This window comes from Sander vitreus, chromosome 12, assembly GCF_031162955.1.
Source record: "Sander vitreus isolate 19-12246 chromosome 12, sanVit1, whole genome shotgun sequence".
In the NCBI taxonomy this organism is placed as follows: domain Eukaryota; kingdom Metazoa; phylum Chordata; class Actinopteri; order Perciformes; family Percidae; genus Sander; species Sander vitreus.
The window spans coordinates 22,427,197-22,453,041 of record NC_135866.1 but is presented as its reverse complement, the minus strand read 5'-3'; the positions used below and the strand labels follow the sequence as shown (position 1 = coordinate 22,453,041).

Sequence of the window (25,845 nt, the reverse complement as noted above, 5' to 3'; positions counted from 1 at the left end):
AAATTACTCCAGTGTGCATCTTTTCGCATCTTGCTTTTCTACATGGCATATAGGCTATTAGGTGTCATATAGGCCTACCTGTATGAGTGAAAAGCAATGCTGCAAAGCTTTCTCTGATTTCTCATTATACATGTTCTGAAGTCATTAAAACATAATCAGTTTCTACATGCACTCTCTTTCCTGCAAAGAAAAAAACCAAATCTGTGCACATTGGAACCTCCTTCACAGTCAGCGGTTTTTGTTTTGTTTATTCCTGCGCATCCATGTCCCTGTGGACCTTATAAGGAAGTAGGCATATCTAGGATTCTGTGTACACTTGGCTCGTGTGCGTTCTAATCTATTCCTACTAATCGTCCCAAGAGAAAGCGCGTGAACTCTATCCTCCTCCTCCTCCCCCCTCACTGTGCGCTCTGGTCTTCCTCTGCGCGCTCTGTCTCGCCTCGGACAAACTGCGGCGGAGCGCTGGATCACCAAAAGTTTGCCCAATCGGTTTAGAGGTACCGAGCTTGTGGACGGAGTGGTTCGGTGTTTCTTTTTCTGGGGTTTTGTGTGTAGTCCCTTTTTAATTTGTTTTGCAGTTTAACCATGGAGAGTCTTAGAGCTCTCCTCGCGCTGCTGTTCGTTTTTCTGGCTGGAGCGCAAACGCAAACCCAAAGAAACATGTTTGCGGGTAAGTTTGCTAAAAAAATATGTTGTACATTCCAAGAAAATGCTCTAGTATGTATTGTTTATGGCACCATGTTGCATGTGAAGTGGTCTCTCTGTGTTTGAATGTGACTTGTCATATACTGAAGCGATGCTTGCTGCCAGAGCTAGTCCAGATTTTCAATATCTTTGGGTTGCATACTTCCCGAAGTCTAAGAAGCCTTACAAATCAGCAGCACAGATGCAATAACAACTGAAAGTAAGATCAGAGGATGACAGTAGCCTAGCCCAACTTAAGCAGGCCTTTGTTTGGTTGTTCATGGTTGTTCTAATGGGCTTGGATAGTAAAAGTTGGATGTTATGCAGGCTAATATCTACCAGTGCTGTGGATGCCAGAGTGAAAAAGAACCAAAGCAAGTGATTGCACCTTAGGCCGGCTTCCCTGCCAAGGTGCTGTGCAACAGTTATAATACAGGTGTATATGCAGCCATGTTATGGGTGCAGGCAGTCAGTACTCTACTGTACTGATAGATCAGGTAGATCAGCCCCATGACACCCTATGTGACACAGGATGCTCCAAACAGCATCATGTTGGCCTAATGTAGGCCTCCAGTGCATCAGTAGTGATGCCTGTCCTGACATCACTTGAATTGAATGTGTGGAGGACTGATCCTAACCGCATTTTGGATTTACTGTGTTCAATAGATGATATTTGCTGACCGCAATCTTTGTTTCTTTTGTGACCAGAATGTCCGGTTGACCTTTTCTTTGTACTGGATACATCTGAGAGTGTCGCCCTCAGACAGAAGCCTCCCGAATATTATATCAACCAGCTCAAACAATTCACCGTTAACTTCATAGATGAACTCAAGGAAATGTAAGACACAGACACACACACACACACACACACAAGTGAAAGTCCTACAATAAAATGTTACTAACGGAACTTAATCCCTTAATGCAGGGGCGTAGCACAAAATTCTGGGCTCTGTAGAAAGGCATTTTCTATGGGCCCCTCCCCGCATCCACAGCTATTCATTCTAGCATCTTTTTGGGCCCTCCTCACATGAGGGCCCTAGGTACTCAGTCCCCTTCCCCCCTTACCCTGTTACGAGTTTATGAACCACTGAAACGATTTTGGAAACACTATTTAAAGGTACAAAAGAATCTTTGGTGTTGCTTCAAGTAAAAGTACGGACATATTATCCACAAAACGTTAAAGTATCAACGGTTAAAGTTTTCACTATACAGCAGAATTGGCCCTGTCAGTGTCATATGAAGCATTATTATTATATTTTTTTAACTACTTTATGCACTGTTGGTTAGTTTCATTTATACTTATGTATCATATTTATTTGATCATCACAGATTTTATATGTAAAGTTGTAACTGAAGCCATCTGATAAATTTACAATATTTTAGTAAAATTATGAAGTAGCATGAAATGGAAATACTCAAGTAAAGTACAGTGACCTCAAACCTGTAATTAAGTGCAGTACTTGTAGTAAATGGAGTAAATGTACTTAGTTACATTCCATCACTGCCCACTTAACACCTCTATTTATCCAGGCAGCACAGATGTGACCGCACCCTGACGTGGAACTCAGGAGCACTGCACTACAGTGACGAAGTCAAACTTGTACGACATCTGAGTGACATGAGGACTGAACGCCAGGCCCTGAAGGCTGACATCAATGGCATCGACTACATCGGCAAGGGCACATATACTGACTGTGCCATCAAGCAGGCCCTTGCTGAGCTGCTCTCCAGGTAATAATAACACATACACTTCATCAGATTAAGTAATAAGATGAGTGATATCATTTCCGAGTGTGTGTTGTTTATGTGTGTGTCTGCCTGTATGCAGCGGCTCCCACTACCAAGACAACAAGTACATTGTGGTAGTGACTGATGGCCATCCTATTACTGGTTACAAAGAGCCATGTGGAGGCGTGCAGGAGGCTGCTAATGAAGCCAAGCAACACAGAGTTAAAGTGTTCGCCGTTGCCATCTCACCTGACCAGGAGGTAACACACACACACACACACACACACACACACACACACACACACACACACACACACACACACACACACACACTTGTACTTATATATATACTGGTAAGGACCCTCACCCTAAATTTAAAAGAATTAAGGGTTGAAGGTCGGTCGAGAAAAAGCTATTTTCTCAATCAGTTTATTAATATAAACAGTTTTGATAATTTCACATGTAGATTTCTGTATTTGAGGTTTTTTTTCTCTGTGGATTTCTTCAGAATCTGATGAAAGTTGTGGGGTTGTGTGGTCACTGTCAATCAAATCTAAACAAACCACACACATACACACACACAGTCCTGATAATGCAGGTTATCAAAGTGTTGGAGATAACCTGCTCATAAATAATACATATCTATCATGTATAAGTCTTATTTTGTCATGCATGTTAAACAGAGAATTACTTGAGGTTTGACAGAACGCTTTTTGATAGTTTTTCATTATGTCCTTAATACGTACTAGCCATGTTCAATGTACATTGAAAAAGTTATTGGTATCTGTCCATACTAGCTGTGAAGTGATCCCTTCCTAGTGAGACTCAAACATAAGTGATGGGGGACCAAATCCAGAGTCCTTGCTCTGTGCAAAAAGGAAGTTCAGAAACAAACAGGGAAAAGTATACTAAAACACCTTATCTTTGGAAAATACAACTTGATCTAGCTAAGTCAGACTGATGATCCATCATTCAGCCTTAGCTTTAGCTGCAATTTGGAATGCATCTTTACACAGAAATGATCCTTTAACCTTCTCAACTTGAATAAAGTTTATATGTCCGTGTATATTTCTACGTCATTACGAGACAACATTCTGCAGGTCATACGGTATTTTAAAACATGCATAGTCAGAAAGTGGATTTTTGATGTTCTACATGGAAATCTAACTGTCAATAAAATCTAATAGCTAATGTCTAATAGCAGGAGGACAAGCAACAATATTTGCAGAAGCTAATTGGAATTCTATGAACGAAAAACCATAATGTCATAGAAATAATCTTTTGGTGCTCAGTCATGCCATTGTTTACCAGAAAGCGTAATGTAGGGGCTACTTTCAGCCCTGTGATGATGATGTTTGTATCTCGTGTCTCACCAGGACACCAGGCTGGCAGTCATTGCCACAGACGCGTCCTACAGACAGAACTTTACTGCTGCAGACGAGTCCAGATCCACCAAGACAAAAACCATTCGAACCATCATCGATATGATCGTATGTATCCTCTCCTCTCTCCTCTCCTCTCCTCTCCTCTCCTCTCTCCTCTCATCCTCTCCTCTCCTCTCTCCTCTCACTCACCCTCTCCTCTCCTCTCTCCTCTCATCCTCTCCTCTCCTCTCTCCTCTCACCCTCTCACCCTCTCCTCTCCTCTCCTCTCTCCTCTCATCCTCTCCTCTCCTCTGCATAACAGAATTCAACATTTGGATTTTGAACTAACTGTCTTTTTTTCTTTCCTTGTTTTCAGACCAACGAGACAAAGGATGCGGTAAGATGATTTAAAAAGGAAATTAATTCAATTTTGAGCTAAATGACATGTCATTTTGTTTTTTTGTTTTATTAATTATTCTATTTTTTAACTGAAGCATCCCAACAGCAGAATTGTTTGAGTTTTGCTGAAGCAACTTGAATTAAAACAGATTTTTGTATATTGGCTAAATGCCATGGCTTAAAATGTTTACAAACCAAATTTCTCGAAACAACATTTGCTTCATTTTTGCTACTAGAGTTGTTTATGTAGTGCAAGTGTGGTATGGCAACATAATCGCCCTTGAGAAGGGAGAGCTGGAAAGAGTTGTAAGCGGTGTCTATCATTGGCTGTGACCTTCCCTCTGTCTCCTCCATATATGCTAGATGTATAAGACGCAAGACGCAGAAGGTGATCGCTGACTCCTCTCACCCTGCTAGCTCTCTCTTCAAATCCCTCCCCTTCAGGTGGAGATTCCAGAGTTGAGATGTAGGACATCTTGCCTCAGGAATAGCACATATCCAGAGGCTGTTCGATACTTGAACTCTGACGCACAAACACTCGTAGTAGTAGTAGTTGAGCAAGCATTAACCAACAAGCACTTTAAATGTAGGTAGAAGCACAAAGCAAAAAGCTCTTTCAAAACAGGAGACTATCATATTATGTATGTTTGATTGTATAAATGTGATAACTGGTTTTGCTGCTATTATTTTACATATTTTTATTTGCATATGCGTGATATTTGTCTGTTTTTTAAAAGCAGCACTGAGGCAAATTGCTATAAACTGTGTTGAAATGGCAATGAAGTATTGAATTGAATTCATACTCAGGAAACAAGGAGGGGTCAAGCAGGGCCGCTACAGGAAGCAAACTGCAGTGATATTCACTTTTCTATTTCCAACAAAATCACTGCAGTTATATCTTAAATATTGGACATATAAACCTAGCCCTACTGTCATCTGACAAGTGATCAGACACTTGTGATCAGACCAGAAAAGATAAGGGCATACCATGTGTCCTTTTTAGATTCATCAAGAATAGCCAATAATCGTATATATAGAGACAAAGATACACTTTTCCTTCTTTAAGGTGTTCATAATCTTTCTTCTCTTCCCCCCAGTGTTGCTCTTTCGAATGCAATGTAAGTATGCCATTTATTGTCTTATTGCCAACATAAATTCTTCTCCGGCTTTGTTTTTGAGCGGTTGTTTCACTTTTTGTATTTCATTGTTTTGTCTGCAGGCTCCAGGAGGTCTTCCAGGACGAAAAGGAGACAGTGGCGCTAAGGTGTGATGATATAATATGAAGGGGAAAATAACAATGCATTCAGTTGCACTACAGATGGTTGTCAGGAAAATGCAGCAAAATGCACAGAACTTTACATACTTTACTCATCTTTTGTTCTGCCTTTCTACAGGGAGAAACAGGTAGACCAGGGATGCCAGGAGAGAAAGGAGATGTTGGTGACGTGGTAGGTAACTTCCACCATCCTCCACCAACACCAACACCATCCCCAACATAGGAACAGACATGCAAAATGACAAAACAATTATCACATCTCTTTGGATTTGTCATGCAGGCTTGATGGAAGTGTCGTTCAGATGATCAAATATTTCTATCTCTATGTTACAGGGCAGCGTTGGAGACCCTGGTCCTGTTGGTTATAGTGGAATGAAGGTAGAGTGCACTTAATGAATGGGTTCATATGGGCGAAATAATTGGAACAGGGGCTTTTTATTTGACTTTGTAATGGGTTAGACACATATATAGCCCTTTTTTCCCAGTGTTTTACATATTGTTCATATTGTAGTGGGTATTGTAGGGTTTGACTGCAGCCATTTCTGTGTGACCCTCATCCCCCTTTATAGCTTCATATAAATGTTTATGACCAAGAAACAAACTAGTAACAGGAAGCTTGGTGGAGGAAACATTTGCCTGAATGTATTTGTAATTGTCCATGTTGTTTAGCTTTTGATGATCACTGACTCTAGGTCACACTTCACCCACCTCCTCACTGATCCCTTTTGCTGTGTGTAATGAGGATAATTCTGACGTGTTTGTTTCTGTTTCCAGGGAGACCGTGGTGGCAAAGGAGAAAAGGTATTATCAGAACACAAAAATTAAACAAAAAGTATACTTAAACCAGATTCAGTATATGTTCCAGGATGACTGTACTGTATTATTCATGGACTAATGTTGTGTGTGTTTTCTGCAGGGTGAAAGAGGACACAAAGGCTTCAAGGTGAGCTCTTCCTAACACATGTCTGATCTTTAGAGGATTGCTCTCCTATCTGTGATCGCTCCGAAAGCTTAAATTATTCTTCCATCACTTTTATTCTCCTTCACTCGCTCTTTCTATCTCCTTTATCTCTCGCTAATTCTCAGGGCGACAAAGGTCAAAGTGGAAGGGATGGAATTGATGGACGCAAGGTGAGTTACAGACCTGAACATCCAAACAATACAACTCTGGTTATCTGTCTGTTCTTTGGTCGATTTGATCAAGTTTGGCAATATGATTCTCTGGTTTTTCCTCATTAGGGTGAACTGGGTTTCCCTGGTCTTTCTGGCTGTAAAGGATCTCCTGGATCAGACGTGAGTCGCACATCTCAAATCTCACAATAATCCCACTGTTATGGTCTTGCATTTTGGCCTTGACTTCACTCACACCAATGTCACACATTTCAAACAGTTTGAATCCCAATCAGATGGGAACCAACGACTAGACGTTAACACACACTGACAATTACATCAGGTTTGAGAACTGCAAATACAAAGATGTGTAAGTGTTAGGACACACACCCTCTGTATATTTCTAGTTTGGTGTCTTAAGGTGAGACACTACAGGCAAAAACATTGTTTATTCATGGACTAGTCAACTTGAGATTTTGCTTCCACAACATGTCTTCCTTCAGACTATTGGAGAGAAAACATCCAAAATACACATTTTGGTGTGTTTTTTTTTTACAAAACTTTGTTTATTTGCATCTGTAGATTTCTTCTTAATTTACCAAAAAGTTAACATCCAAGGCCTTATTTGCACATTTAAACATAATAATTTCGGAAACTTGTAATACAAAAAACAACAGGGGAAGTTTCATATTGATATCTATTAGTTAAAATCTTTACCCTATTCACCTGTAGTGCCTTCTCTTAAACTCTCTCTTGAACAGATACTCCGAAATTCCGGCCATTTCTGTATCTATCTGAGGCTCAGCCACATTGTTTACACAACAGATTAGCCATTAGCCACAGTTGCATGTTTAGGAATGCCACTGCCGTTATGGCCCTGACCAACATCGTTTCCTGCATCTGGATCCCCCTGGGCGGGCGACAGCGGCACTCTGCTGCGTTTACATTCTCTGCTGTCAGATTGTTTAATGAAGCTATATAGTCACACTGTAAACCAACACACACACACACACGCATACATGTGCGTACACGCACAGCGGGTCTCCATGATTGAATGTTGTGGTTTCAGCTGCTTGTGATCATGCACTGAGACTGTCTCTCTGTGTTTTCTGCTTCCAGGGCCAGCAGGGAGATCCTGGACCAAAGGGAGACCCTGGTCCTTATGGACAGAAAGGAGGAAAGGTAAGATATAAAAAAAAAAACACTTGTGCTCTTGAAGATTTCAAATAGCATTTTCGTAATAAGACATTGTGTGCTTGTTTCAGGGAGAATCTGGAAGAGACGGGGAACCGGGAAGACCTGGAAACTATGGCCTAATGGGACCTCCGGTAAATCAGCGCAAAGGGAATGATGATGAGCGACAGATCTGTACCTTAAAGGGGTGATAGAATGATTACATAGGGTATTTCACATTGTTCCTTAAGGTCTCCTAATAGGGTATGTAACATTGGTAGGGGCTGAAAATGGCCTGGGTGCTATTCTATGCTCCTTAATGCAACACTGTGAATTGGCTTTAGAATGAACTAGAGGTTTTCTGCCATATATGGTATGCTCATGAATATTTAGATGAGCTGCACGCTGATTGGTTGCACACACACAGACACAGAGCTGCCCCGCACACACACACACACACACACACTGACACAGGCACACACAGACACAGCGCTGAGCAAAGCACCAGAGACACAGTTTCGTTACGGTTTCATCCTCCAGTGTGTCGCACACACACACACACACACATACAAAGTTTTGACACTTTCATTACGACAAGTGTTGTTGTAACGTTACCTTTGGGACATAAAAAAAAACTCCACCAAGGAATCACAACTCACCCTGTAGCTAGTCAGCGCGGGGACATTTAGCGGAGAGTGAAGCCCTGCAGGCACGTCCTCTGCGCCGCTGCGTTAGATCCACGACTCCTGCTCCATTGGCCGATATTACTCGTTCTAAACACTTTTCTCTGGGCCAGTATTCCGTTGTATAGCCTGGAACACTGCATTTACGACCGTGGTTCATTTTCAATATCCTTGAAAAACTTCCAAACTTTCTTCTTTCTAAAGTATACAGCTTGCAGCTACGCTCGTGTGTGAGATCCTGACAGAGCTCCAGCTCATAGCAGGTCTGTGAAGGTGGAGAGGCCGACCGGGAAGGCAGCAAACCCGGCAGGTAGCCGTCGGCTGTCACGGCAGATTGTGGAGATTCTCAAGTCCAACACAGTCATACCAAATTTGCAATTAGCCATACATTTTCATAAATAAAATATTTGAGCTCTACATAGTTGATTTCTCACATAAAAAAGTCTCAGAAGTGAATTTAGTAATGAAATAGCAGACGAACAATGTATACAATTTCTGAGAGCTGCGCAACCTAGATTAAGAAGACTAGCTGATTTCAGGACCGTGGTGTATGTAAAAGGTAGAGACTAGAGCCAAATAAGGTACAGCCACCGAGTTGAGGTCAATTATGAGCTTTGTTGAGATTTGCCTGTTTTCAGCAGCAGTTTCAAATTTTGAGATTTGCATAGGAAAGGGATGTCAATGGGACTTTGAGGTACTATGTATGCCTATTTTACCCACTGAACTGTCGTAATTCAACTATGACAAGGTAAACTCGGTTTTGCATTCTATCACCCCTTTAAGTGTATCACACGAAGCAGAAAATATGATACATGTGTAATAATCTGTGTTGTGACAGGGTGAGCCGGGCCCTCGCGGAAACAACGGGGACAAAGGAGAGCGCGGTGATGATGTAAGCTATGAAGCTCCTGACGACGGCAGTAACATCAACTTGGTGATCTTTAATGGCTCATCTAATATCCGGCTATTCGTTTGTCTTTCAGGGCGCACCTGGACAGGATGGAAATCGCGGCGAGAGAGTAAATAGTATTAATATTAACCTTCAAATGAGTGTTTTGTGTGTGACAGCTGCCAAAAACACGTGTTAACATCTTTAAAATCCCTTGTAGGGACAAGTTGGAGAGAAGGGCGAGCCAGGTTCCCGTGGAAACAGAGGTCCAAGAGGAGACCCGGTAAGTGATGATAAGGATAAGGAGGAGGGAGGCAGAGTAGATTCCCAGTCCTTCAGGGTCTGTCTGATTTCAGCACCTCCTCCTTGGAAATTCATGGGAAATTCAGTTTGGCTGTATTGAGTCAACTGCAACCACACTGGCCTCAATAGAAAATACTGTTTTTATGAAGCAATTCCCCATGTACTCCTACTGATGTAACTCAGTTTAAAATGTGGCCCTGTCTGCTTCACTTGTCTATTGTTATTGTCATTGATGCCTTTAGCTTTATACATTTGTTCTTTTTCTTACCAGGGGGAGCCAGGACCCCGTGGAGAGCAGGGGAGGGAGGGCTCAGCTGGCCCCAACGGAGACCCTGTAAGACACACTGAAATATAATCACACACACTTTTACAGTACATACTGTAGATGCGCGCACACACACACGGAAGCTGCTGTACCACTGTTTGTTAGCCTGTTGTGTAGCGTTCCAGGAGCCGACACAGTCCCAAGTACGGACCACCCACTTTTCTCTCTGGCAGCATCCTTTTTTTTCCAGTCAGTTGGGAAAACTTGCGCATGCTTCCTAATGTGCGTGCACGTGTGAGCACTTGTGCATGTGCATCCATTTTTCATGTTGAGGGGGAGTACATTGAGCAGAAGCTTAAACAGAGGAGAATCTGGCTGGTGCCCCAGAGTGCTGCCCACTCCTCCGTCTCCCCTCTCTCATTCTCAGTTTTTACTCCTCCTGGGAACATCAGCACTCACTCTTTCCCCTCTGACTCAGTTCTTCTCTCCGTCTGCCCCAGCCAAAGCCTCAGTATGGTTTTCTCAATAAGGCACCAGGCAGTGTAATAATAATGATACGTTACAAGCATTAGTTGTGGTAACCTTCGTGATGTCAGAACTTTCAATGGCTCTTTTGTGCTTTCTGCTGCGCCTCATCAGGGCTGAATGAATAGTAAAGAACTGACTAGTACAGAAAACATGGAACAACTGACATGTTGGGCCTACTTCATACTCTCAGGAAAATCTCTATCCTCACATGCAGTAATGTGCTGGACATCATTTGCATTCAAGCCATAGTGTACTATATTACATGTACTGTATAAAGCACTAACATATTAGAATGGTTTTTAGTCAGTGTTGACTTGAAATTAAAGAAGCAATCGAACACATCTGCAAATATTCTCATTTTCTGTCTTAACTTGAGTAAAACGAGAAGAGCAATATTAATTTCAACTCTGTGCATCCAGCTAGATGGGTCTGGTTTTCCAGACACTGTAAACAGGGGCAAACTGTTAGCCTTGAACACAAGTTTAAATAAAAAAGTTCCCAAGAACTCTAAAACCTTTGCTATTTACATATGTGACTTCACTATGAGGACAGGACTGATGTGCTGCATGTAGCAGCTGGACTCAGCTGTTGTTTGTCAGGAAATAGAGCTAATTCGAAAGCTGACTCCTTCTATTCTAATCAGACATATTTGGAGGTTTGGCAGGAGTACTTTTTCACTTCTGTCAGAGCTAACTTCAACACTTAACTGTTTCCTCATGTGTCCAGTCTTTGTGCTTAGCTAGGCTGACCATGTCTCAGTCTCAGCCGTGACGGTGCTGTGATTAGATCTTCCTACAAGTGTTTCACCTAAAATGAGTGCTGCGTTAACATATTAAAAACACTTCAAAACTAGGCTATACTACATGATGATAGCAGCAGATCTGTGGACAATTAACTAATTGAAATGACCACTATTAATAAACATTGATGTTATCATGATGGTGGCCATTTTTAATTTTACTCAGGATATGACACTAAAAATAATAACTTCTGTAGCATTCTGCAACAGTTCAATCAGCTAGCAACTAATGCTTCAGTTTACTGTAGCAAGGATGCCACTGTGTTGCCATATATTAGTACAATGTGATCATAATCAGTAGAAATATTGGACACATTTATGAAAATGTTTAAATAATATTAATGTAATGTGATAATTACACTGAACTGAACAGCTTTTTTCCTTAAAGAGTCACCTAAACGGGGCTGTGAAAAACTGATTTTAAAGCCTTTCTTTGGATTGAGACAATTTCAGGCTAGCTTGTGTTTCACTAGACGATGCCAAAGACTCATGGGGGCTGTAGTTGTCAGATGCTGACAATAACCATTTGTCATATCTAGTTTTGAAAACATAGTGTTCAAAGATATAAGCAACTACAGCAGTGGATATACCCATTTAGTTCAGAGTATGAAAATATCCCAAACGCGCAACAGGGTTTGTCTCTGTGTTGTAGGTTGTATTGGTTCAAAATGGTTTCAAAGCCTTTTGTCAGTATTTTTTCAGTGTGTTTTATGTGGTTGTTTTTGTTGTAGAAGTGGTTTAACGGTGTCTCATTAACGGTGTTATTTTCCAGGGCGAGCCTGGCAGGGCCGGATCTCCTGGCTACAGAGGAGATGAAGGCCCACCTGGACCTGAAGTGAGTCCAACAGGACACACACACACCTGGATTATATTTATAATAAGTACAAGTGATAGGATCCTACTTGAACACACAATTTTCTGCCAAAGTTAAACGGTTCTGGTTATTTCAATGAGAGACTTTTTGTATTTCTGTTTTAATCTGACCTCTTCTCACGTGTTGTAAAGGGGCCGGGCTCTACTTTCGTGCACCAATCAGGATTTAGCAATGTTTGAATAAGGAATCTGATGACAGTTGGTGGGTTGTTTGGTCGCTGTTAATCAAATCTGATCAAACATTCATGCCCATAAAGCAGATTAGCTAAGTGTTGGAGTATTAAACACTTCATAAAAAAATACAATTTAACTTATTAGGCCTATCTTTTTATTAGTAATGCATTTTTTATGTTACAGATAACTACTCTTATGGGTTTGTTTTTTTTGTTAAACCCACAAGAAATAATACCTAAAGATGTTTTTTCAACTGTGATAAGTGCTTATTATGTTGTGAATACCAAATGTTATAGAGAAATACTGAAGATTTGAGGCTGCGTTTTCAGGGGCTTTAAGATTTAAAAGCTTAAAGCAGAAAAGCTCCAACCCCAACTTTACAGCCCCAACTGTAGCGCCACTGATTTAACTCCAAAACTCCATAAAAATGTGCCGTTTACTGTATCAGCTGCATTCAAAAAGCTGTTATTATCATAAATCATGTATATTACATACATTATCACACGATCGAGGCAAACGGATAACGACAGATTGCAATAAATGACGTTTGGTCTTGACAACATCCAAATGTTTTCAACACACACATGGCATGTCCCATTTCATATGTTTCTAATCTTATCATTCCTTTCATCTCCCAGGGACCCAAAGGGCCGAGAGGAATCAAAGGAGCTCCGGGAGACAGAGGCCAGCTGGGGGAGAGGGTGAGTGTGGGAGACAGATGTGTGCCATCCATCATATTCCCTGCCCTGAGGTTTGTGTTTGTATGTGTGTGTATGTACGCGGATGGATCTGTAAGTGTATCTCTTTGTTAATTTCAGGGAGAAGATGGTGTGCCAGGAAACGGAACTGCAGGTTGTCTTGGTTTCCAGGTAAGTGTTTTTAGTAGTTAATGCATGTCATGTATGACGCACTGTGCTCCTTGTACATTTTTAGATTCTGAACATGTATGTCTTTTTTAGGGTTATCCTGGGCCCCGCGGAGACCCTGGTGAGCCGGTGAGTTATCTTTCAAATTTCTATTTTAACCTTAACTTTTATTAGAAATCAGATGTTGGGCAGTCACCTGATATATTCTGGATGAACATAGTGGAGTTAGTTTTAGTTTTTTTTATCTATTAGAAGCTTTAAATTAAGCTGAATTAGATCAGCCTACCTAGTACTGAATATGACGTTTTTAATTCACTGCCAACAGTGTGAAATCCGTTGTCATGCTCATGCGCACTCTTGACCTTTGACATTTGCTGTGACCTTCAGGGTGGCAAAGGAACCCCTGGACCCAAAGGAGATGACGGAGATGCCGGAGATCCAGGCCCCGATGTAAGTGTCTGCCTCTGACTCTCCTCTCCTTTTTGCAGTTGCTCCTCGCTCTTGATCTCATTTTATCTTTCCTCAATCCCTTCTTGGCAGAGGGCGCTGACAGGATGTGAATCACATGTCCTTGTTTTATGGGTGCATTGACATATTTCTTTTTTCTTTTTTTATTGGTCCCTTAAAACACGTATAATATATATAATAATAGATTTCTTCTTTTCATTTCTGTCTTTCATTTTGGTTTTCTGAATTAGCATCTCACATACTTTACCCTTTTTCTTTTTAAACCCTTTATTTCGCTCTCACAATCTCCTGCTCTGCAGCTGGAAATGCTTTCTTAATGCGTGTGCGTGTGTCTTTTGACACAGAGGGGTTTGAGCTGATGCAGCTGTGTATATGTCGTTGTCAAGGATACCAGGAAATGAGCAGAAACGATAAAGGGACTGCATCACTCTTTGGGTCTGTGTGTGTGTGTGTGTGTGTGTGTGTGTGTGTGTGTGTGTGCATAGCAAGCATACATGTGTGTGTGTGTGTGTGTGTGTGTGTGTGTGTGTGTGTGATCACCTATGTGCATAGAGCATGCCCGTTCCTACACTTTAACCCCTGGTTTTAGTCTGTCATGTTTACATTAAAAATGATTGCATTTCCATGGTTCGTGTTTCATGGCATAAACATTTCTGCACATGTTTGTACTTTCTCTCATCTGTACATCAGTGCACCCTGACCTCTTTTCTTCAAGAGGAGTGACACGCTGTAAGTTTTGGATTTACAGTGTCAGATCAGTTTACCACTCATCAAGAACTTGTGGTCCTGAAGCACAGAGCAGGATTAGATGCGCGTTCTCCACTGAAGTATAATTCACCTGGTTTACCTTTTCCATATTTTGCTTGTCCTCGAGTAGTGACAGCAGTATACAGTACAGGAAATAACCTCTGTAATTGATTCTACAGCGGTGTTAAAGGACCGTAAAACTTAACTTGATTATAAAGTGCTATATCACCAACTCAAAACATGTAATCAAGTCAGTTTAGAGGAAACAGTTTTAGAATCTCCACAAAATCTTCTTGATTTCAAAGTAGTGCTACTTGAAGTTTGATTCGCTCCATTAACTTTATCAAGACTGGTTCTCCTACAGAAATATAAATAATCAACACCACACCTATCAGTCTATAAACTAGTGGTAAGCTTAGGAAAATGGTCGTCAGAAATATAAAGTAAATGGGCGCCTGGGTAGCTCACCTGGTAGAGCATGCCCATATACAGAGGCTCAGTCATCGCTGCAGCGGCCGCGGGTTCGGTTTCGACCTGCAGCCCTTTGCTGCATGTCATTCCCCCTCTCTCTCCCCTTTCATGTCTAAGCTGATCTATCGAATAAAAGCCTACATTGCAAGATAAAAATAATCTTTTAAAAAAGAAATATAAAGTAAATGGGCTGAAACATACAAAATCGCCCATATGGTCGTCTAGTGAGCTCCACTTTTACATTTTCTTGATATGTACTTTTGGCGAATATGTAATTTTGTTGGCAGCAACTTTGCTAAAAGTAAAAGTTAACTTTCTTGCCAAGAGTTAGTTGAGAAGATTGATACCACTCTCATAGATATACAGCTACAACCACTAGCTGGTTAGCTAAGCTTAGCATAAAAACGGGGAAACGGGGCACCAGCCTACCTGCACCTCTAAAGCTCACTAATCAAGACATTATATCTTGTGAAATCAAATGAAGAGTTGTGGTTTTAAGCGGGGTTATTTGTCCAACTTTCTTTTTTGTCCTGGAGCAGTTACCTCTAGAGCAAGGTTAGCCATTCACCTTGTTTCCAGTCTTTATGCTAAGCTAACTTGACATGACATGAGATTGGTATCACCAATCTGCTTATCTAACTCTTGGCATGAAAAATATGCGTATATCCCAAAATGTCAAACTATTGCCTTTCACAAAATATCACTAATCTTCCCTCTGCTGCTGTTGCATTGGTCAGTCCATGACAATGTCCGTTATAGAACTACATAATTCTGCAAGATGCCATCATGTCATTGGAAAAAACGAATCCATTGCATTCCACTTATCCCCAGAGGCATTCATCCAACTCTTTTTTTGTCTTTTAAGAATTTTTATATCCGTTCCTCTGAACAGTCGCCTGTTTTGTTTCCTCACATTTTACATTCAGCCGTTTTGACTTGAAATCATGAGACATCAAACTGGTTAACAACATTTTCAGATAATCTAATGCCACTGGCTTCCTTGTGATTTGTGATTGACAGGATTTCTAATTTAAATTGTTTAAATATTTCACTCTGTGCAGGCATGTAGCCTCTTTTGTTGCCTGCACTTTCTCTGGCCAGAGGGCACAGGAGGGTGCAGACAGGGGTGTGACAGAGACGATAGACAGACCTTTTGACTTGTTCACCTTTTTAGCTAATACACTTTGAAATGATAATATACACGTATATGACAAGGTATGACAAACAGTCACATCTGGCTCTTTGTTGTCAAATGTGACTCAAGGTCAGGATGTGTGTGTGTGTGTGTGTGTGTGTGTGTGTGTGTGTGTGTGTGTGTGTGTGTGTGTGTGTGTGTGTGTGTGTGTGTGTGTGTGTGTGTGCGCGTGCGTGCGTGCGTGCGTGTGTGTGTGTAACTGTGAATGATATGGCCCATGTTCTGGACATTAGAGTGTTTGAAGTTGGAAGGAATGTGCAGTAACCGGACCCGTGTGTGTATATGTGCACGTGTGTGTTTTTATTCAAGGCTGACAGCAACTGTGTGTGTGTGTGTGTGTGTGTGTGTGTGTGTGTGTGTGTGTGTGTGTGTGTGTGTGTGTGTGTGTGTGTGTTAAAGCCATGTGTTTGACATTACCTTCTTTCTCTGCCTCTCCTTCTCATTCATATCGGTCCACTGTAGGTAGTTGGTTGCATAGCAGCAGTGCAGATCTGCTGGTTTTAGTCGGCTTCCAACTCATATCAAAGAGCAAAAATGTTTTATTGTGATGATTTGTGACCCTCTTGCCCTCACTGCATCTCATTTCTGTTTGGTATGTTAAGCTACAAATACATATTTATGTAACTACCAATCAAAATCAACAAGTCCTCCAAATCATTTATCCCCTACCCTCTAATATGACCCACAGGAGCATATCATAAAATAGCACCCCTAGCGGTGGCGCAAATACGACCTCATATCTAAACCAGAGAACATCGGTCGCATCCTCATAGTTTTGCGTGACTCATTTTAAGCCAATCCATGATGTTTTCTTAACTGATTTTATTGTTGCATAAACTTAACTTGCTTCATTTCACATTAACTGTATACACGTTTAAAACTGTGACCGTTACCTTAAATAGCAGTTGAAACAGTCATGTAATTACACTGTACAGTCATGTCAGCCATATATGCCGTTAAATAGAACGCTCATATATGTTATTTTTATTCTGTTAAAGGGTTGAATATTGTACGTTAGTAAATACTTTTTTAAAACAGCCGCTACCCTTGAATCTGCTCGTGTTTGCAAACCATTTTGAAAGTTGTTTCATAACTCCATTGTGCATGATATTTGCTCTCAATTTGCAAGTTTGCATCAATTTGAAATTATATGCAGCTGTCCGCAGTCTTCCTCAAGCCAAGATGCCCACATTTCTTTAAAGTGTATAACAGTATCTTTATTCTCTACACTTCGCCAGTCTAATCCCACAGCGATCAGCGGTGGGTCAGAGTGCAACAGCTGCAGGGGCTTTGGCAGCTCTTTCTCCCTGCAGCTGCACTGCTGTGGCAGATAGCGAGCCAGACAGGACCAGACCTGGCCCAAATTAAGATTTGAAATGGATTCAAAGGCTTTTCTCAGAATACTGTAGCCTTTTAGAAATTTCAGATCTAAAAAAATCACTTTCTCTTATTGTGACATTATTTTCGGGTGGGGTATCTCAAGGCTCTATATTAGGACCATTACTTTTCTCACTGTATATGTCCCTATTTGGCAAAAATCCTCCATGAATTTCATGTAAATCTCAGTTTTTATGCTGATCACACCTAGATATACATTGCTTTCCCACCAGGTGGTCCAGATTATTTCTCCAAACTGAGTGGTTTTTAACCACCTATAGCTGTTTGACACCTTCTTCCATCTGAACACAGACAACACATGAATGACATCCTCAAGCTTTCATCAATTGTCCATTTTTAGTCAGATGCATTTTTTCATCCACAAATTCCTTTATACAGACTAGACTATTGTGTTGTTCTGTTTGTGATGAACAAATTGCTGCCTAGTAGATACAAAACTATTTGTGGATTATCACCCCCTTATTTGGCAGAACTAGTTATTTATTACAGTAATCAATTATTCCAGTATTTGACATTTCTTCACATCAATTTTAAGTCCTTTAAATATGGCAATACCAAGCCATATTTAAAGGACTGAATAAAATCTAATAAATTGTACTGCAGGCTGATAATGGCTAACACTCTAAGTAGTCTTTGAAAAGATTTTAGTTGACCCCTGGATGTGATATGTGCAGATACACTCATGATGCTAAAGATGAGAAGAGAAGCACCACATGCACACTGGGCTGCAGTCATATGAAGTCAAATCATGCCCAGACCGTGATGGAGGTTTACAGCAGTAGATATTCAACATGGATACCCTATAAAACATTGTAGTTTATAACTATAACAAATATTTCCATCCTTACAAAACGTACTTAAAGAAATTCAATACAGGTATGGGACTCTCTCTCAATCTTCTTTAATTTCCTTTTTTCGCAGAACAACCAATCAGGACCTTCAGGACCTAAAGGGGCCAAAGGTCACAGAGGACCTGAGGGGAATCCGGTAAGAATAGCATTGAGCCACTGCATGAGCTGACTGTGGGTTTATCTGCATGTGTATGCAAGTTGAGACACTGTGTGTCCTGTGTGGACAGCAGTCCCTCCAGTGTCTCAACTTGCAAAGTAGATCCCTCCCTCCAAACCATTAACTTACTCTCACATTCAGACATAGTTTTTTTTGTAAATACCTATAGTGGAAAGTTATGCTGATCCTAAGATTAGCCTAGTTTAGCAACATTTTAATTTAACATATTTATGAAGCCACTGATTTCTTTTTTTTGCAAAGTAAGGGAGATTATATGAAATGTCACATATCCACTTACACAATGATGAAACAGGAGTTCCAAAAAATAATATAATTGTTTAAAATTCACATTCATTTTAAGGATAATAGTCACATTTTTTGGGAACAAAGCCCATGAAAATTTCCGACATTCCCAGCTTGTCTGTGGCACTTATTCTCAAGCCCATTCGTTCCTACTAAAGACTTTTAAAAAGCAAAAATATACTTTCATTTGTTGACATAGAAATATAGAATAGGTTAGAAAAAGGTTAGCTAATCCTACTACTCAACATATCATCAAATCGATTGCAAATCGATTGCATCCCTTAGTTTGGCTCATAGGTATGTTGGAAAGATAATGTTATTCCATTTCCCTTTTCAACAACTGGCAAGTGAAAGCTTGTGGTGTTGGATCATGTGAAAAGATGAACGAAGATCTAAATATAACACTGTGCATAAAGACATGTTCTCCAAGGCAGTGTCCTCAAACTCTTTCACATTTTTCCTACTTTCTGTCTCTCCTCCTCCTCTTCCTCCTTCTCCTCCCTTTTTTCCTCCCTCCTCTCTGCTTTCACCTCTGGCTTGTGTCTTTCCTGTATATTTCTGTATGAACAGTTTGCGTCATGTGTTCTCAGGAAAGTTTCTCTCATCTACAATTAACGGTCATCTCTCGCTCCCTCTCTCTCTTTGTCACAGAAAGGAATGCTCTTAAACCAAGTTTAATGTCTGTTAAAACAAAACAGATGGTTTTCCTGCAGCCTAGTGAACCAAAACAAAATTCTGTGGCAATGAACTTTTGGATGGATGTTGTTGCAGAAAGATAGCAGTGCACACAAATGTGTGGGTGTGGTTCTGGGTTTGGTGACTGAGAGATTCTGGTTTGCAGTCAAAGGATAGATGGTTTTTCCAAAGAATCCCCCTTTTTTTTTTTTTTGTCATTTGAAATAAAAATTTTTTGTCTGGCCAGTTTTTTAACAGATAAACACATCTATCAGGGGGATGATTCTCACTCATTCTCCCTTTCCCTTCAGGGACCTCCTGGGCCTCCTGGACCACCAGGAACTGATGTGAGTATAAAAAGAATTGAATCCGTCCAATTAATATGAACCCTCGCCCTCATTTTCACCCCAGGACAGTTTGGCTAAGCACCACAGGCTTTATTTCACCTTGAGGCTGCGCTAGTTTTGACTCTGAAACTGATACTGTATGTTCAGTCCAAAGCCACACATTCAATTTCCTGAAAACAAAAAACCCTAGCTTTTTACGGACCAGTCCTCTGAGTAAAATATCACCATTGTTATGTTTTATTTTTTATTCTGGAGCAGCTGGAAACAGTCCAGTCTACATACAGTAGTTATGTAATGTGATTTAACAGTGCATTGCTGTACAGTACTGTACTCCTCTTTTCTCTTCAGGAATGTGAAATTCTGGATATCATCATGAAGCTCTGCTGTAAGTTAACCTCTTACAACATGTTTGCACGCTGAAATGCACACTCACAGAAATGAAGCTACATGTGCTCTACATTAAACACTTTTCCCTTTCAACTCTGTGCCTGATTAGTCAAACATGCAATTGAAACCTGAAGAATGCGAGGGTTACGCAGGTTATGTTGTGTTATTAACTTTGATTTGTGTTTTTTTTCCCATTCTCTCCCAATCACACCACAGCTTGTTGTGGTAAGTTGTGCTCAATCTAAAACAAAGTCATCATCATAATTGTTTCTGGTGCTTAATGGGCTTCTTGTGATCCTCTGTGATTTTGTTTATGTATGTCTCTCCAGAGTGCAAGTGTGCCGCTATGGACCTAGCGTTCATTGTGGACAGCTCAGAGAGTATCGGTGCCACAAACTTTGCTCTCGCCAAAGACTTTATCATCGCAATCATAGACAGACTGACAAAAGACCAGCAACTCAAGGTAACGTCCAGTCTGAATTCATCTTGGGTTTGGACATTTGACTTCACAAGTATTTCATATTCATCCGTCTTTGCCGATCCTCTTTAGGATAACCGGCATTTGACCTTTGTGGATTGTGTTGTTTATTCAAAATGACACCAAAAATGTTTTCAGAGATGTTTAGAAATGCTGCCCTGAAAACCTTAAAATAGAAATTGTGAATGAAAGATATTGCCTCAGGTTTTGGAACTTGCTTTTATGTCTCTCCAGTGACTCTCCTCTTCCAGTGTGGATATAATTAGTCAGGATGGGTGGGACGCAGAAATGTTGACAGAGGAAAACACATGCTTGTAGACATAACACACAGACCAAAACACACGGTCACCATGCAATGCTTTTCTTTCCAGTTTGCAGGTAATGACTCTGGGTTGAGTGTAGTCCAGTACAGTGGATCGCAAGCCCAAGAAGTTGTCCGACTGGGCAAGGGGATTGGTAACCTCCTCGAATTTAAACTGTGAGTTCATATGCAATGAAGTCTGTGTTTTAGTATTGCAATAAGCGCATAACCCTCTCCAAGAACAAGCAGTGCAGTTGCTAATTTACTAACTCAATATTGGCTTTTTATTTTCAAGAGTGTTGTCTCTTGTTTGCTGTCTTATTATTATAGGAGATCAATTAAAATATCATCTCTTTGCACCATTTAAGAAATTGCCCCACATGTTCAACCTAGCTTGGCAAAAAATAGTAGCAAGGGAATACAGTTAGCCTAGCTTTATCAAAAGTGCTTTGCAACATCTCTCAAGTGGCCTTTTAACACATTTGTGTATTTACCGTGTTTATTATAAACAGAAACTGAAACATTGTCGAGTAGTTTCAAATTTTGGGAAATGCGCAAATTGGTTTTTTTTCATAGACTGTATAAAATATGCATGTAGTCTTTGTGACCTCCCAGCTAATCCAAAAATTGTCAAAGAGGTGGAGCGTGGATGGAGCTGAGGCGGGCCGAATGAAGCGCACAGTCTATGCTCGCCTCCTGTGACGGCAGTCCACCTTTCACTCAAAGCAGAACGCCCTTAATTGGTTATGCAACTTAAAGCCTGAACATAATTTAAACGGTTGAGTTATAAAATAAAAAAATAAAAAATCACCCCCTGTTCAGTTGTCATGAAAAGGGAACTTAGCTATAGAGACCAAAACAGTTTTTGATACCAGGCTGTAAACATGTTTAATTCTGCTGTAAAGGGCATTTTAACAAGGGGGTCTACGGGGATTGAATCCCTTTTGGAGCCAGCCTCAAGTGGCCACTCGAGGAACAGCAGTTTTGGGCTTTATTTTTCAGCACCAGAGGTTGCTGGTTGGTTTTTCTTCAAATATGAAATGAGAAGGTAATTTTAGTATAGCCAGTTACACGTATCAAACCACCTGTTAAAAGGCACCAGAAGGGGAACCTGGTCAGCTCATCTGGTTGAGCGTGCGTCCCATGTACAGAGAGGTTCAGTCCTTGTCGCAGTGGCCGCAGGTTCTGTTCCGACCTGAGGGCCTTTGATGCATGTCATCCCCCTTTCTCTACCACTTGACCGACTTAATCTGTCCCATCAATAAAGTCAATAAAAGTCAAAAAATAATCTTTGAAAAAAAGGCACCAAAATACAGAAATCTGCATCTACTCTGTTAAAAATGTCCTGTGTCCTACGCACATTTTAAATGCTTCCCACGCCCATGCTTGGAATGATTGATAACAAGCTTGCTGGCTAACACAATGCTACATGTTAATAAGGATTTAGAACTGTAGGAATCGTTTCATCTTGACCGAGGGTAAGCATTTGTCCTACTCCCATCTTGGCGCTAAGCTAGGCTAAAACACAATCCAGACTTATGTAACTCTAATGGTTGATGAAATACATATCAATCGCCTCATTTGTGGCAGAGCAACAATATTTACATATGTTGAAGTGTTTTTGTCATACATTTTCTTAAAAAGCAATTGATTTTATTGTGTGTGTGTGTGTGTGTGTGTGTGTGTGTGTGTGTGTGTGTGTGTGTGTGTGTGTGTGTGTGTGTGTGTGTACAGGAAAGTGAAAGAATTGAGGTGGCTGGCTGAGGCCACGTACACAGGCGAGGCCCTTGACTATGCTCTGAAGAACACAATCGTTGAAATGACTCATGAGAACAAAGTTGTTATCGTTCTCACGGACGGACGTTCTGATATTATAAGGGATAAGGTTCCCCTCAACGTACTCTGTGGTAAAGATCTCCGGGTGAGTACAATACACCTCAATAGACAGTAAATGCCCGTGCCACTCGTAGACCCTTTAACTGAAATAATGTAAAGTACCCGCGAAACTTAAAACCTATTTTCTCCTCTCCAGGTGGGTGGTTTAGGAGTGAAGGACTACTCAGGCAGTGAGCCCAACATCGAGCAGCTTGGGGAATTGGTTTGTAAGAATGACCCCAAACCAGGCTTTTCCTTTGTCCTGGACAACTTTGCAGAGCTGTTAGATGACTCTTTCCTGCAGAACCTCACATCCAGAATCTGTCAAGGTGAACACAAACAACACACATAAGTGCACACACTCACACACACATCATTGGTAATTTTTATATTAACATTTTGTACCAACCTCAAATAAACTGAGTTATTAACCCTGTTGTTCTCTCATTCAGAAAAGAGGTGCCCTGACTACAAATGTCCCAGTAAGTCTGTTTTTCTTTGTCAATAATAATAGTTTCACATTTGATTGGACCATGGTTCACTTATTTTGATGATTACCTTATCAAATGCTGTTGACCCAATTTGCCATAGCTTTACGTAGTAGCATTGTTTTTCCCATCTCATATTCTGTCTATAGGTTGCACAGTAAATGAGAGTTGAAATAAAACATAAAACAACCAAGAAATTAAACTATAAAATTTGCAAGTGAATTGAAAATTGTATAATCACTTTTTTGGCTGTCTTGCACCTTCCAGTCTGTCATTTACAGAACCACTAAAAACAGCTATTAATCAGTTGTATTTGGTGTGTTTCAGTCTCTTTCTCTGAAAGTGCCGATATTTTGGTGATGATGGACAGCTCGGCCAGTGTGGGCCAGAAGAACTTTCAAACAAGCAAGGCCTTTGTCCAACGCTTGGCCGAGCGTTTCCTGACTAGCGAGAAGAAGCGCGGTGCTACTGTCAAAGTGGGTCTGGGCCAGTACAGCCGAAGCGCCAGCATGGAGCAGGCGCTAACTACCAATTTGACCCTGCTGTCTCATCACATTGAACGGGCGGCCTTCCAAAATGACGGCACCAACGTGTTAGAAGCCATGGAATTTGCCATAAAGAATTTACGTGGCCGTGGGGATGCATCAGGAGGCAGGAAGAAGCTGGTGCTGTTCTCTGACGGCAGGTCTCAGGCCGTCACTGAGTCCCAGCTGGAGAACCGCGTTCGTGAGGTGGCGGACGCCGGGGTGGAGCTCTTTGTCATCTCCGTTGGCAGCCAAGTCAATGAGGCCAACCTGCGCACGCTGGTGAGCAGGGGGCGGCGGGACGACATCACCTATGCCCAGCGCCACTTGCTCCGTGTCCCAGACTACGCCTCTCTGCTCCGCGGGGTCTTCCACCAAACCGTCTCCCGCAGGGTGTCCATGGCCTGAGGGAGGGCCCCCTGGACAACAGGACCAACACGCTTTAGATTTGTAGTCCCAATATGAATATTCAGTCTCACTCATTTACCATACACTGTGTTTGAGTAAAATTTTTTTTTTTTAAAGTCTCACAATATGACGAATGATTGTGTGCCGCGTTATTATGGAACCCACGTAACTTCTAGGAAAGGCCTGCCCTACGAAGCAGCTCAATTGGTTGGGGTTAGGCATTGACCTTGAGTGGTTAAGGTTAGGATAGCCGATTGGTCAGGGGATAGGACCTGAACAAATCGGGTTACGTTACCTTGCGTAAGCATGGACGCCTGGCCAACAGTAGTTTGTGAATGCTATTGAAGGCCGGGCCTTTCCTAGAAGTTGTGTGGGTTCCATAATTACGCTTGTGTGGCAGACAATGGAAATGTCTTCATGAAATTGCATGAGACCTTATTACCCTGACTTGAGGCTCCAGGGCAGATTGTGTGCCTGTGCTAAGGTCATTAGATGATATCCCAAGTGATGGTGCTGACCTAAACAATTTTAGAGTGTTAGAGACTGTTTGACATTACACAACTGGGAGGAATTGCTACCAGGGTTCAGGGTAAAAAAGTCCCACTTCAAAGGGGGTTGCTTCAGACCTGGAGAGCCGTCAGTCATGGCCACAACTAAACTACATTTCTAGCTTTTAAATGCATTGAGTTGATTTCTCCTCAGGTATTCTGCATCACGTTCAGCTAGTGTGTTACTTAAACTTATCAGTTTGGTTTGAAAATGGCTACACTCTCCTGTCTCTCTCCAGGACTGGAGCTCCTTCCATTCAAAGGATTTGTGTTTAGGGTTTAATGTGGAATCATTTTGTAGCTCTTAGCACTCTTTGAAGTGGTGTTGGACGTAAGCATACCAACTGCAGCTGTGAATTGAAAACATACAAATTCTTTGGCAAGTTCTTCTGGAACCTAAATGATTGTTAACCTGGAAGGCTGGTGCATGATTGTCCAGTCATCCTTATTTTAGGTTTTGCCCCTACAGTATAAAACATATTGAAAAGGTCAGTTAGAAAAAAGCTACCTTAGTAAAAACTCAAACCCTACATCACTTGAAAGCTCTATTAGATCACCATACCGACAAAACAGGACATGACATCAGGCAGACCCCAAAACAAACCCATCACGTGGTGCTAATGAGGACCCGGCAGCCGGACTCAACATGCGTGATTCTGCTCGAGTGTGTGCATCTGTATTTGTGAGAGTGTGAGCGCCTCTGTGTCGACATCAATTATGTACTGTATATGTGTGTGGAGGTGATGTTTTATGTGGAGCCTTGGGCGCTTGTTCCATAAACAGCTGTGCTGGGGTCACCGGTTTAAATGACAGAATGACAGAAACCTGTTCTTTGTTGTCTGCGCAGCAGAGAGGCCTCTATCAAACACACACACACACACACACACACACACACACACACACACACACACGCACACATACACACACGCAAGTACCTTTTTTAGATCCCCTCAGCTATAAGTTTCACACCTTGTTACTGTCTGTGGTGCTATTAGTCGCCGTCTCTGTGTGTCCGCCTCTACCCATGTTGTTAAAGAAGATATTTTTACCTGAGGAACAAAACTTAAGTAGTGTTGTAAGATCTCCTTCAATAAAGGTTGCTACACCAAA

At 41.3% G+C, this 25,845-nt stretch overlaps 1 protein-coding gene across 1 annotated transcript; it reads left to right on the top strand.

The window, feature by feature from the left end:
• Positions 1-359: 359 nt before the first annotated feature.
• On the top strand, positions 360-25,845 carry col6a1 (collagen, type VI, alpha 1). Its single transcript, XM_078264658.1, has 35 exons — positions 360-670; positions 1,393-1,522; positions 2,215-2,415; positions 2,513-2,672; positions 3,789-3,902; positions 4,153-4,173; positions 5,273-5,293; positions 5,395-5,439; positions 5,570-5,623; positions 5,785-5,829; positions 6,226-6,252; positions 6,368-6,394; positions 6,538-6,582; positions 6,691-6,744; positions 7,681-7,743; positions 7,827-7,889; positions 9,256-9,309; positions 9,401-9,436; positions 9,527-9,589; positions 9,881-9,943; positions 11,974-12,036; positions 12,887-12,949; positions 13,067-13,117; positions 13,208-13,243; positions 13,502-13,564; positions 18,315-18,380; positions 19,691-19,726; positions 20,075-20,111; positions 20,330-20,338; positions 20,443-20,576; positions 20,963-21,069; positions 22,627-22,813; positions 22,925-23,096; positions 23,220-23,249; positions 23,583-25,845. Exons 1-35 carry the CDS (start codon positions 586-588, stop codon positions 24,185-24,187), a joined length of 3,030 nt encoding a protein of 1,009 aa, XP_078120784.1. The 5' UTR covers positions 360-585; the 3' UTR covers positions 24,188-25,845.

Excerpts from the sequence above, each read along its gene's own strand:
- col6a1 (XM_078264658.1), top strand. The coding sequence starts at position 586 with ATGGAGAGTCTTAGAGCTCTCCTCGCGCTGCTGTTCGTTTTTCTGGCT. Across the intron at positions 12,037-12,886 it reads AAGGCCCACCTGGACCTGAA|GGACCCAAAGGGCCGAGAGG; the intron begins GTGAGTCCAACA and ends TTCATCTCCCAG. Across the intron at positions 22,814-22,924 it reads TCTGTGGTAAAGATCTCCGG|GTGGGTGGTTTAGGAGTGAA; the intron begins GTGAGTACAATA and ends TCTCCTCTCCAG.